Below are 13806 nucleotides of genomic sequence, written 5' to 3'. Positions count from 1 at the left end.
CGTCTCCAGCGGCCATGATAGATATAGTCTCAATATTTTGCCATCAGCACCTCATGATGCTTCGTTTTTAAGAATTTACGATAAATATGAGGGTGCTTAGTCATAATAACAACCCCTTCAAACAACATGTAGAAGCAGGACAATGAGTACCGAAATCCCCCAAAATATTTCAAGCTAGAAATGACCAAACAAGACTAAATTGGTCCCCTCAAGTGCCAGAAGGTAGGCCTCAATGTGATAATTATCGAATTTTCTGACATGCTTAACGTGAAAACACACCACAACAAGCATTGGTGTCTTTTAATGAGGTTCACAAAGCTGCATGATTTCTAATATAAAAGCTGTATCAGAAATGAAGTCTTTACAAATTTCCAAATAACCAGTTTTGAGCTAATTGTAATTATAGGACAGGTGTGTGTGGCTGCGTGTGACACAGCGAGAGATATTTCTTATATTTTAGTAATCTGTGTATTTGAATAATCTATCTATCCATTTTCTATAGCCCTTGTATTAATTAGAGTCACGGGAGCCTATTCCAGCTGACTTTCAGCTAGAGGTGAGTAAAGCCGTTGGTCTGCTTGCCAGACAATCACACTCACATTCACACCCATAAACAATTTAGAGTTTTCAGTGAACCTACATGCTTTTTTTGTTTGTTTGTTTTGGGGGGGAAATGTTGGAGTGCCGGGAGAAGACTTATGCCATCAGTAGCCTGATAGAAATTCGAACCTCAGAACGCTGAGGCAGACTTGCTAACCACTAGGGCACTGTGCTGCCGCAGCTGAATAAGTTCACTAAAATATTAAAAACTGCCGTCACTATAATGTGGTACACCTCGATATACCAATAATAAGCACATTGTTAAACTAATACCAACTCGGGATGGGCATTGTGCTAAATTTCCTAACTCCACTATGGGGAAAATGAAGAATGACTGTTAAATGAATCCTTGACTCATAGAGCTGTATTATCTTTGTAAAGGCAGTATTTTGAGCAGTATTGGAGCTCATTAGTGTCTCTTTCCGGTGGCATTATAAATGTTAATCTAATATATCAAAATGACTGCTCGTGTCATTACAAGGCTTCAGAGTATGGTGGCAGCCTCCAGAAGCAGGAGGAGCCCTCCCACCCTCGCCTGTATCGTCACATCCATCCCTTTATAAAAGAGCCCCTTTCCAGTCTACCACACCTGCTTTAAAACATCTGCTTGAACTCCATCTGTTTGCCTTCTTTTTAAAAGGTTAGTGGATGAATGATTCATTTGAAGCGGCTATTTATTTTTAAAGTGCTTGAATGTGGAGGGACGGGAATGCTTCCTCTTTTGAACACATTAGAATTTCTCATCTTTTTACCCCCCACAACTGACACGGAAGAACTTGAACAAAATGAAGACCGCTTCCACTGATGCCAAGTGCAGCTAATAGACTTAAATCTAATAAAAGTGTCAATGGACTGCCTGAACTTGACCGATAAGACCACGGCTGCGTGGCACCCGTACACCGCTCAGACCGCGGTGCCTCTGACCCTCCTGGTGGGTGTCCTCATCCTGCTGACCGTCTTCGGCAACGTCATGGTGGTCATCGCCGTGACCACCAGCCGCGGCCTCAGAGCCCCCCAGAACCTATTCCTGCTCTCTCTGGCGTGTGCCGACATCCTGGTGGCCACGTCGGTGATGCCCTTCTCCCTGGCCAATGAACTGATGGGTTACTGGTACTTTGGCAAGGTGTGGTGTGAAATCTACCTGGCGTTGGATGTGTTTTTCTGCACTTCTTCCATCGTCCACCTGTGCGCCATAAGCCTGGACCGATACTGGTCCATCACGCGGGCCATTGAGTACAACCAGAGAAGGACGCCCCATCGGATCAAATGCACCATCTTCATCGTTTGGGTGCTGGCGGCCATTATCTCCTTCCCGCCGCTGATCACCATGAAGAAGGACGAGGGCCAGGAGGACCGACCGGAGTGTAAAATAAATGATGAGAAGTGGTACATTATCTTCTCCAGCACAGCCTCCTTCTTCGCACCCTGTGCCATCATGGTCCTGGTCTACATGAGGATCTATCAGGTGGCCAAGCAGAGGACGAGAGCCCTGCCAGGTGAAAGGTCGCAAGAAAACGGTCGCCCTTGTGACGTAAATTGCGGCTCGGAGCGTGAGGAAGGAGAGGTCAACGGGGAGGAAGCGGGTGAATCGTCATCTGACGGCCACGAAATAACCTTGTGTTCCCTGAAAAAGAGGCGGGCCGCCCGGCTGGCCAAGTGGGGCCACGAGAAGACCGGAGAAGCTGCCCCAAAGTCTGAGGCGAACTCCAGCCGCTGGAAAGGAAGACAGCGGCGAGAGAGACGCTTCACGTTCGTGCTGGCCGTGGTGATGGGAGTGTTCGTCCTCTGCTGGCTACCTTTTTTCTTCACGTACACGCTCACGGCCGTGTGTGCGTGCTGCGTGCCCGAGACGCTGTTCAAGATGTTCTTCTGGTTGGGATACTGCAACAGCTCCCTAAACCCAGTCATATATACCCTATTTAATAACGATTTCAGGAGATCCTTTAAAAAGATCCTCTGCAGGAAAACCCATGGAGATTTATAAGCGGGCACAACTTGAAGCTACTTTTATAAATTATGTTTAAATGTAACCTCCTCAGGATTTATTGAATGTTTTATCATTCACTGTACCTTGTTTATTGTTTTAAAATTGTTTGTTTAGTACTTGTAGCTTACTTTATAGGGCACTCATTCCAAACCATTAAATAATGTATATAACCTCAGATGGCTATCTCTATATGTAGGATAATTATACATTGTTTGCCCAATAGCATAATTGACCAAGTCATTTTTGAACATTTTCGGAAAACAATATATATAAGTTCAATGGTATTTTTTTATTTATCAGTATTGTGTACATTTGGCAGGCATACATGACATGCCTCTTGTTTTATAGTGAGACGTGTCCATTTTGACTTAAATTGAAGTTACCAAATATGGGTCCTTAGCTGGACATTTATTTGTCACAGTTGGGATTCTAAAATATGAAAGCAAAGTCATCTAGTTTACACATTACAGAGAACAAAAACAATCAGTGAGAATAATGTAGCCTATTATCTTCAATCAGTGGTGGGCAACCTATGGGCTTTTTTTGTTTGTTTGTTTGTTTTAAAATTCATTTCAATCCGTAAAGGGGAAATTCTACTAGCACTCACACCGAGGACCAGAACACACACCTGCAGGCATACAAGGAGACATTGAGAGCGAAAGGGGCATGCAATCAATATTGCACCTCATGAGCTCTGGGTTGCGGAAGGTTCCTTGCTCAAGGGCACCTCTACAGTATCCAGCAAGCAGACTAGCATCCCTCCACTGGTTGGCATTTTTACATTTTTCCGCAGAGGGAAATTTTCATTTTTCTAAAATGAAATTTTAAAAACAAATAAAACCTCAGAGGTTGTTGTGACTTTTGGCTTGTCCAGTCATGAGGCATCACAGCAAGTCACTCGCATGATTTGCCAGGAACTGGGGCCTCAAACAAGGTGGACGGAAATATGAACAGTTTAAAATAGAAATCAATGTTAGCACAAAACCTTCAGCCTTTTGCTTGAAATAAAAGAAAAAAAACTCAGGACAAAAACCTACTATAGAACATCTGACATTTATTTTGGGTTGTTTAAAGGCACTTTAAATGGTGGCAGGTGTGTGCTGACTAGCATTTGACATTGATTGGTTAATTCTGAACATAGCCACGTCCCAGTTACAAGAGGGTGTGCACACTTGTGCAACCACATTTAAGGTTTTTTTTTTTTTTTTTTTTTACTTTGTCTCAAATATTTAAAACAATCAATTTTTATAGGTTATAGGTCACATAAATGGTGTAAAAATGTTAAATTCCAGCAGTTTGAACTGATATTAAAAACAACATTTAACCTACATTACAATACCTAATAATAAACATTTGTTCAATCACTGAGTCATATTTTCACCTGAATTTAGGATGACTTTTTAAAAATAAAATGGCCCCTGATAGGAAAAATGGTTCCCCACTCCTTTCTTAAAGTGACATTTAACATCAGACAATAATTGCATATTTTTACCACTGTATTTGTCAAGGGCATTTTTTTCAATCTGCAGTACTCCCATCAGAAGAGAGATGATTCACTAAAGCAACACAATACCAACGAGACTGATGACTTGCAAATCAAATTTACCCCCAAATTATGCCATCCTCACTCTGGCAAAAACCGTCTCCTCAGCCGGAGACAGTTATATGAAAGGAAAATTAAAGCTAGGAGGTGTGTGGGCGACTGCATCATTGAAGGCAGCTTATCATGAATTATTGCCCTTCATATGAGGTTGTCATTAAAACCTCACCCGGAGTCAAACGAGACGCCAACAGAGCAATGGAAATATGAGTGGCTTCTGCGAATAACAGATTTCATTTGCGCACACAAGCTTATCAGTGTGTAGTGTTTGCTGTTAACACTCTTAACACTATCTTGTGCTTTTCAGCATGTATTCAACAAATAGATAAAAACCTGACTAAAAGTGAAACCACTGCTCGGGATGATTCCCATGACTTGCTCAGTGGAAATTTGTTGTTTGAGATTCCTGTGGTACGCATGTTTAGACTCAATCTGTGAGGCTTAAAATATGACCGCTATTAGTCACCGCAAACGGTCATCTGTGCTGAATGAATGTCTTTCTGCTGGAGTTCCCATGAACAATGCAGCATGAGAAAAATTGCGTAACACGCTGTACATCGCCGGGGTATGTGAATCTCATGCATGCTATTATTACGTTTACATGGGAAACATCTATGGACAACATATGACAGCATACGGTAAAATAGAATAATATACAGTAGATATAAAAAGTCTACACACCCCTGTTCAAATGCCATGTGTTCTTTTTTTTTGTAATATAAGAAAAAAACGAGACCAAGATAAATCATTTCTAAACTTTTTCCACCATTAATGTGACCTGCACAACTCAGTTGAACCTTTTCGTAATTCTTTTCGAGAGGGTAAGTAAAAATAAACAACTGAAATAAAGTAGTTGGGGCGACACGCTGTCGACTGGTTAGCACATCTGCCTCACAGTTCTGAGGACCGGGATTCAAATCCCGGCCCAGCCTGTGTGGAGTTTGCATGAAACTCCGGTTTCCTCCCACATCTCAAAAACATGCGGACTCGGTTGACTGAAGACTCTGAATTGCCGTAGGTGTAAATGTGAGTGCGAATGGTTGTTTCTTTCTATGTCCCCTGCGATTGGCTGGCGACCAGTTCAGGGTGTACCCTGCCTCTCGCCCGAAGATTGCTGGGATAGGCTCTGGCACACCCGTGACCCTAGTGAGGATAAGTGGTACAGAAAATAGATGGATGGATGGATGATGTAGTTGCGCAAATGTGCACACCCTCTTGTAACAGGGGATTTGTGGATGCTCAGAATTACCATGGCAATCACCTATAACAGCACACAGATGCCACCTTTTAAAGTCCCTCTAATTAAGCCAAAATAAATTTCATTTGCTCTAGAAGGCTTTTCCTGACATTTCTTTTGCTTTCTGAAGGTTTTGTGCTAACATTTATTGCTGTTTGAAATTGTTTTTACAATTCCCTCTGTCTTGTCTAAGAAGGTGGCCCAGGTGTGATTCCTCTTGACCATTGTATGGGTTTGTGTATGCATGTAAAATATTTTAAACTTTTAAAAAACAGAGAAGACTTCAGTGTTGCACATGTTGCAGTATCAAGGATCCAGCTGGAATTGTCCTGTGTCCCACCATGTCCAGCAGAGGGCACTGCGGTGAAAAAAGGTTCATTTCCTATATGTATCATATATTTAATACAGATAAAGCCAATTGTGATATTACCTTGCATTAATAAAATATCCTGACTGTGTCCGTCTGACTTTATTTGACTGTGTCAACTTGCTGTCGACCCTCCCTGTCCCTTTTTATGCTGTTTGTGGCGCGGTCAGCTCTCCGCCCCAAATGAAGAGACAATTGACTGTTACTGCAAAATCCTGCCTATTAACGAGAAGCTGAGCATGTGTTTTGTGTTCATCCGAATAAATTAAGTTGTTAATGTGTCATAATAAATCCCATACAGTACAGTGTGTATTTGTAATTCTTTTAAATATTTCTTTGAAAATTGGCAAGTTAGAAAGTAAGACTAAGTTTGAGTACAGTGGATAAATATTCATGAATAATTCACCTCTAAAGTAGAACAAAAAGTCATAGTTTGAACGGCAAATCTCTCAGACTTCCGTGAGACTTCAGCTCAGTGAGCAAACTCGTTTTCATCCCAGGCTACATCGCAGTTATGGTTTCCTCAGAAATATATATAACAATGAAATGCAGGGGGCAATTGTGTATACATGATTATGACGTGATTATATACAGGGTGATTGTAAAGTAACTTCCTATTTTGAAATACTTCTAATTTATTTCTGAACTATAATTCTTACAAGAAATGAACATGAGAAGAAAGTGTATTGCATGGAGTTTTATTTAACATTTATTTAACTGATTTCATAAAGGAACTCTACTAGGATGGAAGACATAACTTCTCGTATTCACCCTTCAAGCTCTTCCAAAGTCGTTGGTTTGGTAGAATAGACTTGCTCCTTTAATCATGGAACATACACAAAAATATTTTGAAAAATATTACAAGTATTTTAAAATAAGGAGTTACTTTTCAATCAACCTGTATATAATCACGTCATAATCATGTATACACAATTGCCCCCTGCATTTCATTGTTATATATATTTTTAACAACAAATTGAGTTTGAAATCATGTCAGGGAAAATGATGAAAATCAAATTAAATACTATTGTTGATCATTTCGATAGGGATTTGATGGGTAAAAAAAGATTGTAACATGTGAATGAAATTGCATTTTTTTTAAAACAGATTTTCTGCCAAAACTCTAGACTTGGACCATTTCCCACTGCACAAACGAGGGATGGGTAGTGGTGTTTTTTCCCTGTTCATAGTTTTGACAAATCTCCCGAAGACCAAGCTACCAGGTCTGCGCGAGGCTGCTGGGGTGTACTCTCTTTGGCCGTGCCCGCGAATGCAGGGCAAATGATTGACACCTCATTGGTAATGCCTTCTGTCTGATTGGTTGTTTTTCCTTGGGCGCGGGGGTGTCTTGAAAAATCCTGTAGGTCGGACTGACCGTTTTAACAAATATATTTTATTTTTTATGGAAAACTGCGGTGAGTACTATTATTTTTCATTTTACCACAGACATTGGTTGGCTTGTTAATTTCAATTTAATTTCCATTCATTCCTATAGGAAAAATAGTTTCTAATTCTGAAAAAATCTGAAGTTTGGAGGAACAGATTGCGCTGAACTTTCCACAGTTCAACTCTACTGTCGTTTTTTTCTCTCTCTCTTCTGGTATCTGATTTCGCAGTGTCCGTTTTTTTTTTTTGTCCACTTCTAAAACTAGCGTTCTGTTTCACCAAATGCATTAAAATATGTATGTCTTTCTTCTTTATGTTCCAGCCAAGTGCGCTGATTGTGCATGCATCATAAATTCACACATGTCCACTTTCACTGTGCAAAGACAATATGATTTATTCAGAGCGTTTAAGGGCTTCATATAAAGTCGATAAAAACGAGGCTTTAAAAAGTTGCCGCTGGCACAAGTTCCCACAATCAACCGTCTCCACATTCTGCTCGTTGCTCTCGTCTCTTTAAATCTTCTAGTCGTGTCTCTCAAAAGGGCGCTTGAACTTTGAGGCAATTAAAGAGCACAGAGAGCAGACTGCATCCCAGACATACGGGATGATTAAGGCTGGCTGGCTCGCAGTGTCAGACAGAGGCCTCGAGACCATACTAATAAGTTTACATCATAGCTAGAGATGAATAGAGGGGTTTTAATTGAATGTTGGCTCATTCATTATGGATGGAGCACTGGAGTATATGATACTTCCTGCTGCTAGGATTGATAAAGATGGAGGATAATCAACTTAGATTCTCCGAGATGCAAGCAGAGGGAACATCCAGCTTCATTTTGCCTTTTCATTTTCTGTCTGATTCCTCTTTTTGCTTTTCATTTCCCCACTGATTGCTTGTTTAGTTGCTTCAGTCACTATTTTTTCAAAGTTTGTGTATTGAATTACATTTCTTCCCCAGCAAATTGAGTTTGCGTTTTGAAAAGATATCAAAATGTGGAATAAGGCCACTTGTGTCAGGAAGAAAATATGCAGTGAGATAGAAGATTAACATGTTTCGTGACCATGCTAGTAAATAAAAACACCTGTGACTTGGCCACTGTTTGGCAGTACAATACAGTCATGCACACAAATGACGAAGAGTTTTACTCAACTACTCTGACACAATAATCTGCTGTAATATTCATGGTTTTTCGCTGAAGAAAAATAATTTTTGCATGTGTATATTGTTATATTGTCTGTCTACATGTGTTGCTGCGCTGTTTGTGTTAAAAAAAATCTGTTGAGTAAAGCATTACTGGAAAGCTTGAAATACCAGCATTTTTTAGATCCAGTAGGTGTCAGTATTGAGCAACATGAGCCTCACTTGCTTAAGCTACCCTGAACTAATAAGTGCGATGGAAACACAAACCACAGTGGCCACAGGAACCTTTTGCTACCAGGAATTCAAAGTCCCTGGGCTGGTTGGTTGGAAAAGCCCCTATTATAACACCGCCACATTGATGCTATTTGTGCGCTCGTCACACCCCAGCACCTCAAATAAACACAAATAAAAGGTGGTTGGTGGCGAATGACAGAGGCCGTAATACAATATACAGAGTGTCCCAAAAGTCACTATACACTTCCTTTTTTCTATTTCATTTCAGGTATCATTTTGACTGTCAGCATTTGACACCTGAGGCTTTGCAGTTTTTTTTTTTTAAGCATATCATTCCCTTGGCCATAGATCGCCTATTGGCATCGAAACAGCCTTGCGTAAGTGCCGCCTGGCAGTTAATTTCAGTGCCAGTTTGAGAAGCTTTATTGCCGTCACACTGGACTAACGCATAATACAATTTACACGTCAGTTTGTTGAGCATCATAATCATACGCTTGAAGCCTTTCAACAACTGGAAGTCAGGAGGGGATAAAGCTTTATCACTCTCTCTCGAGCGTCCGCTGAATCGAGATTTTGTTGATGATGAGTTCTATTGCCGCTCCCCAGATAGACTTTCCCTGGCTTTGCGCGAACGCCTGCTCAAGAAGTTCGGTAATTTCCTCAGTGGGAACCCTTCCGCCGCTTAAGTTTGTCAAGAACAGATCCTATTTTAAGAAACTTGCCATGGATAGCGTGTCTGGGAAAAACAAACACCATCAGTCACTAGCTGAGGAAATACAGTGTTTCTTTCCATGCTGGGCTCAGTGATGACTTTAAACCATTTTTCCTTACAAATACGTACAGTATTTATGGTTAATACAGTGTAGTGATTGAATTACAAAATTGTGTACTGTGCACATTATTTTTTCCACTGGGCGCAAACTGCTGTACTTTTTCAAGGCCACTGGTTTGTTATGATTTGTGTGTGAACAGAGCAATCCATTGCAAAACAAACCAACGTTAAAAGCTCAAGGGAGCGACGACCTCCGTGTGGAATTAAAAAAGCCACACGCATGAAGTGGAATTTACCACATATAACACGTGTTTATATACACACACAAAAATTGAGTAATTCCCCCAGGGGCACTCGTTCCATTCACTTTCATCCTTTCTGTAAATTATAGTACATCGCTTTTTATGTGCAAAACGAATTTGCCATTAAATTATTCATCGCAGATTCCTTTCAGGAAAGCTAATTCATTTTTTAAGAGAAGTCTTACTTCAAATTAAAAAAAAAAAAAAATTTAAATGAGTTAACATAAGTAGAATATGCAGAGTCTAATTCATGGACTCTTACCTCCAGCTTTATAATATTACGAAATAAAAAACCTTGCCCATTACAGCATGAGGCAATTTCGACATAAGGGCTGATGTGGCCTCCTAATGGCTTATAAATAATAAAATATGGCTTTGAAGGTTTCTGTTAATCCATAATTAACACGTGTTTTTTTTTGGGGGGGGGGGGGGGGGGGGGGGGGGGTTAAAATATATAGGAGTGTGCTATACAGAGTGGATAAGAAATGGCCCAAAGATTTAAAGATGTAATGAGGTATTTTGCCGATGTAGACTGTGGCTATAGAAAGTGAACACATCACTGTGAACATTTGTGTGGCATATCCAGATGCTGATTGGACAGCATGATGATTGTGCAGGTGTGCCTTAGATTGCCCACAATACTGTCAAATTTGCAGTTTTACAGTATTGGGATGGATTTATGGATTGTTTCGGCAAATGAGAAGTGCTCACTAACAAAGATTTAGACAGATTTGTGAAGCTAATTTGAAAGAGATTTTATGTGGTCTTTTGTGTACATACAAAACCTTTTAGATCTTTTTGAGTTTAGCTCATGAAAAATGGGAGCAAAAACTAAAGTGTTGGGTTCATTTATTTATTTTTTGTTCCGTATAATTAGCCGCATAAACCAGGTTCAACGCCAATCCAACGCTAGCACGGTCATAATCCATATTTTTTTCATGTGGATGATGTACGTAGATTGAACAAATGATTTGGGGGTTTAGTATTTAGGTCACCAGTCAATTGTACTTACTCACTTATTTATCTGCGTCAAATGTACCTACCCAATTATTTATCTGCATGGCAGGATGTGTTCAATGGAGTTTAATTGTCAGTGCTAATTAGGAGTGGAACAGCTGCTAAATGCCTTCCTGCCTGACTACAACTTCCTGTATTCCCTCTTTCTCATCGCCCTTTCTACCAAACCTATTTACTCTATACGCCGTATCTAACATTTCATGTGCTGTTTGGCCTGTTAGCTGCATTCAGCTTTCGCCGTCTCGAATGCCATCTGTTTCCGGGACGTGGAGATGAACAAAACATCCATAACATTTTACACAATTATTGTCCCCGGCAACACATCCTGACAGCAGTTTATGAAAATCTAAACCACTTACACCAGCACAATATGAGATTGCTTGCTTGTATATGGATTATGACTACTAAAATGCTGATATGCTTTTAGAGGATGCATGCATTGCTTATTGAATAAACAATATTGGCATTTCACAAGCGGTCAACACATTATTTTGTATGGGAACCATGATTCATTCGTTTATTTCTATGAGGCCATATGCGGTGTTTGGGAAATGATTGGATCGCTTTCCTATTCAGGCAAAATTAGACTGTATACGCTTTCATCATACGTGGTGGCTGTGGCATTGACCATCAAACTGGAATCATTTCAGCACAAATGATCACATGTTCAAAATTGATATAACAAGTAAAAAAAATCCAAGCCTGAATGCAATTGGGGTGATCCCATTTAGACATTCTATCACCCTGTCAGTGCAAAAGTATACATGCAGTGGAAAGTTATTAGTCAGTTAGTTCTTTACGATTGACCTTCTTTATTACCCCATTGATGGATACATTGACGAGGGTCAGTTTAATGGCCACCACTATCACTACACCAAGATAATGTATGTTCAAGAAAATCACGCACGTTGAAATCCAACAAAAAAAGCGCATGTAGAAATTGATAATAGTAAAGACGTCTGTGTTAAAGTGTGACTACAGGAATGTGTAAATGCTAAAGGCCAGCAATTTGAGCACGTAAGAGATTGTGCTTCACAGTCTTCATAATAAAAACTGGATACCTACTTTTGCACTTTTTTCAATGTATTTATCATATTGTTGCAACAACAAACAACCATTCGCACCTACAGGTACATGTTTTTGGGATGTGGGAGGAAACCGGAGTGCCCGGAGAAAAACCCACGCAGGCACGGGGAGAACGTGCAAACTCCACACAGGCGGGGCCGGGGATTGAACCCCGGTCCTCAGAACTGTGAGGCAGACGCTCTAACCAGTCGACCAACATTGCAGCCCATAAAAACTGTATACCTACTTTTGCACTTCATGTATTTTTTTTCAATGTATTTATCGTTGCGCTTTTTAAAAATGTATATAAAATAAAATACATACTATATCATGTATTCCCCCCACACCCCCACAATTCAAACTAATTCGCTCTTATCTTGATAAAAAATATAAACTATGGCTTTTGTTACCATGACGACTGGGACAGAGCTGGGGTGGCGCTCGGGAGGGCATTGCGCCTACTCACTGTTTTTAACTTATTGCTGTATTTTGACTTTTCTGACCCCTCTAGTGACTACAGAAAAAAAGCAGCAGTGTTGTCATGTTATTGGAGATTTTTTTGAGACTGTCCAGAGCCAGAGATGCTCACCCCTCCACGTCCAGACTGCAAATAAATGGCCCCTGGCTTGCTGCTCATTTAACCATATACACACACCCCCCAACCCACCCCCATAAAGTGAGTGCCCATACAAATTGCAATGTATTTTTACTAAGCCACTGTTACACAGCAAGTGTATGCCTCTTTTTCAGAAATAGGGAGCTAAAAAATGTCCTTGGTTGTTTTAATTTACATTCAAAAGTCCATTTCCCCAAAGTATTTCCTCTCTAAAAAGAGATTTTATCCTATATATAATATACTGTCTTCTCTGAGTGGATACTTTCCCCTTCTCAGAAACAACATTTATAGCTCTTTTGCAAGCAACGCTACAGTGCAAAGGTACATTGAATTTCGGACGTTATCCAGTAAAACCTTTTTTCTTTCAAGTGTATTTCAGTCAGCTAGATTACAGTAGGAACAAGCTCATGTCTGGCAGGAAGAAGGACATGTCCCAAAGTAATAGCTCCCCTAAATTGCAGAAATAATTGAGTTTTCCAGGAATGATCAATCACGCTAATATCCGCATGAGGAAAATGTAATTTCATTTGCCCGCCTCAAATTTGGAGTCGCCTCCGTGAGATATCACGCACGATTCACATCGACTCTATGGACTGGTCAAAATACAGTGGCTGTTATGCAATGGCGATTTTTGATATGGGCACCACAGCCAGAGACAACAATCCAGCATGTGTATACAAGTAAACACAGCCCGGCCCGAAGGCTGTATGAGGAAATATGGCCATGGTAAATCAGAAAAGTACACTTTGTTAAGTCTGGAATGGTAATAAGTGGAGTTATGACTTTTTGGGCAAGGCCATGTGTGCTGGATGCTTAGTGAACTTTTAGAAACAAAGATATTACCTGTCACAGGATTCCTATGCAATTATAGAACATATGCTAAAGTACGTAATTTAATTTGATAAATTTCCAGGTCTGCAAATGTATGGAAAGTAGAATGTACTGTATGGAAAAAATACTTACATTTCCAGGACTGTTACCACAGCTCTCTTTTCTAATACCTGAAGTTAAAACTAATCCAATCTACGAAGGAGGGATTTGAGAGATAAGACATTTATTGATCCCGCAATTCAAAATTAATCATCAAATTCAGTCTGTCTGAAAGACAGTAAAGCATTTTGAAAAGATGTACAAACTGTCAATGTGGAGTTTCAAATCAAATTATTGGTTTAGTCTTAATTTATTGGAACATTCTGCACCAGGGGTCACCAAGGATGACATGAGCAGCACCCGGCGTGTTCTAAAAAATAGCATTGTGATTTCCGGCGAATGTTGTAGACGTGATCAAATGTATTTTTTTGATACACGTCTATTTATTGATGATTAATTCCGTTATTTACATGATACACCTACTTACTCAAATGCCACAAATTGGAATTGTCAAATTATTCTTATTTTTTTTCTCTCAATTAGGGTGCGGAATCAGTATGGAATTTTGCAATTTTAGCTGTGTGGGAACCCTTATCAGCATTACTCAATACGCAA

The 13806-nt window shown here is 40.0% G+C and overlaps 1 protein-coding gene across 3 annotated transcripts; it reads left to right on the top strand.

The window, feature by feature from the left end:
• Positions 1–79: 79 nt before the first annotated feature.
• LOC133485690 (alpha-2A adrenergic receptor-like) lies at positions 80–5884 on the top strand. 3 transcript variants are annotated; one of them, XM_061789846.1, is made up of 4 exons: positions 80–222; positions 503–556; positions 1082–1240; positions 1374–5884. In XM_061789846.1, exon 4 carries the CDS (start codon positions 1448–1450, stop codon positions 2582–2584), a length of 1137 nt encoding a protein of 378 aa, XP_061645830.1. In that variant the 5' UTR covers positions 80–222; positions 503–556; positions 1082–1240; positions 1374–1447; the 3' UTR covers positions 2585–5884. The 3 variants fall into 3 exon arrangements, with proteins under 3 accessions (XP_061645830.1, XP_061645829.1, XP_061645831.1); XM_061789845.1 differs by having other exon boundaries at positions 1082–5884; XM_061789847.1 differs by lacking the exon at positions 503–556 and having other exon boundaries at positions 1082–5884.
• The last annotated feature ends 7922 nt before the right edge of the window (positions 5885–13806 follow it).

The sequence above is a fragment of the Phyllopteryx taeniolatus genome, chromosome 11, assembly GCF_024500385.1.
Source record: "Phyllopteryx taeniolatus isolate TA_2022b chromosome 11, UOR_Ptae_1.2, whole genome shotgun sequence".
Classification (NCBI taxonomy): domain Eukaryota; kingdom Metazoa; phylum Chordata; class Actinopteri; order Syngnathiformes; family Syngnathidae; genus Phyllopteryx; species Phyllopteryx taeniolatus.
Note: the sequence above shows the minus strand (reverse complement) of the source record. Positions and strands in the feature narration are given on the sequence as shown.

What these genes read in the sequence shown, in the direction of transcription:
- LOC133485690 (XM_061789847.1), top strand. Translation starts at nt 1,448, where the DNA reads ATGGACTGCCTGAACTTGACCGATAAGACCACGGCTGCGTGGCACCCG.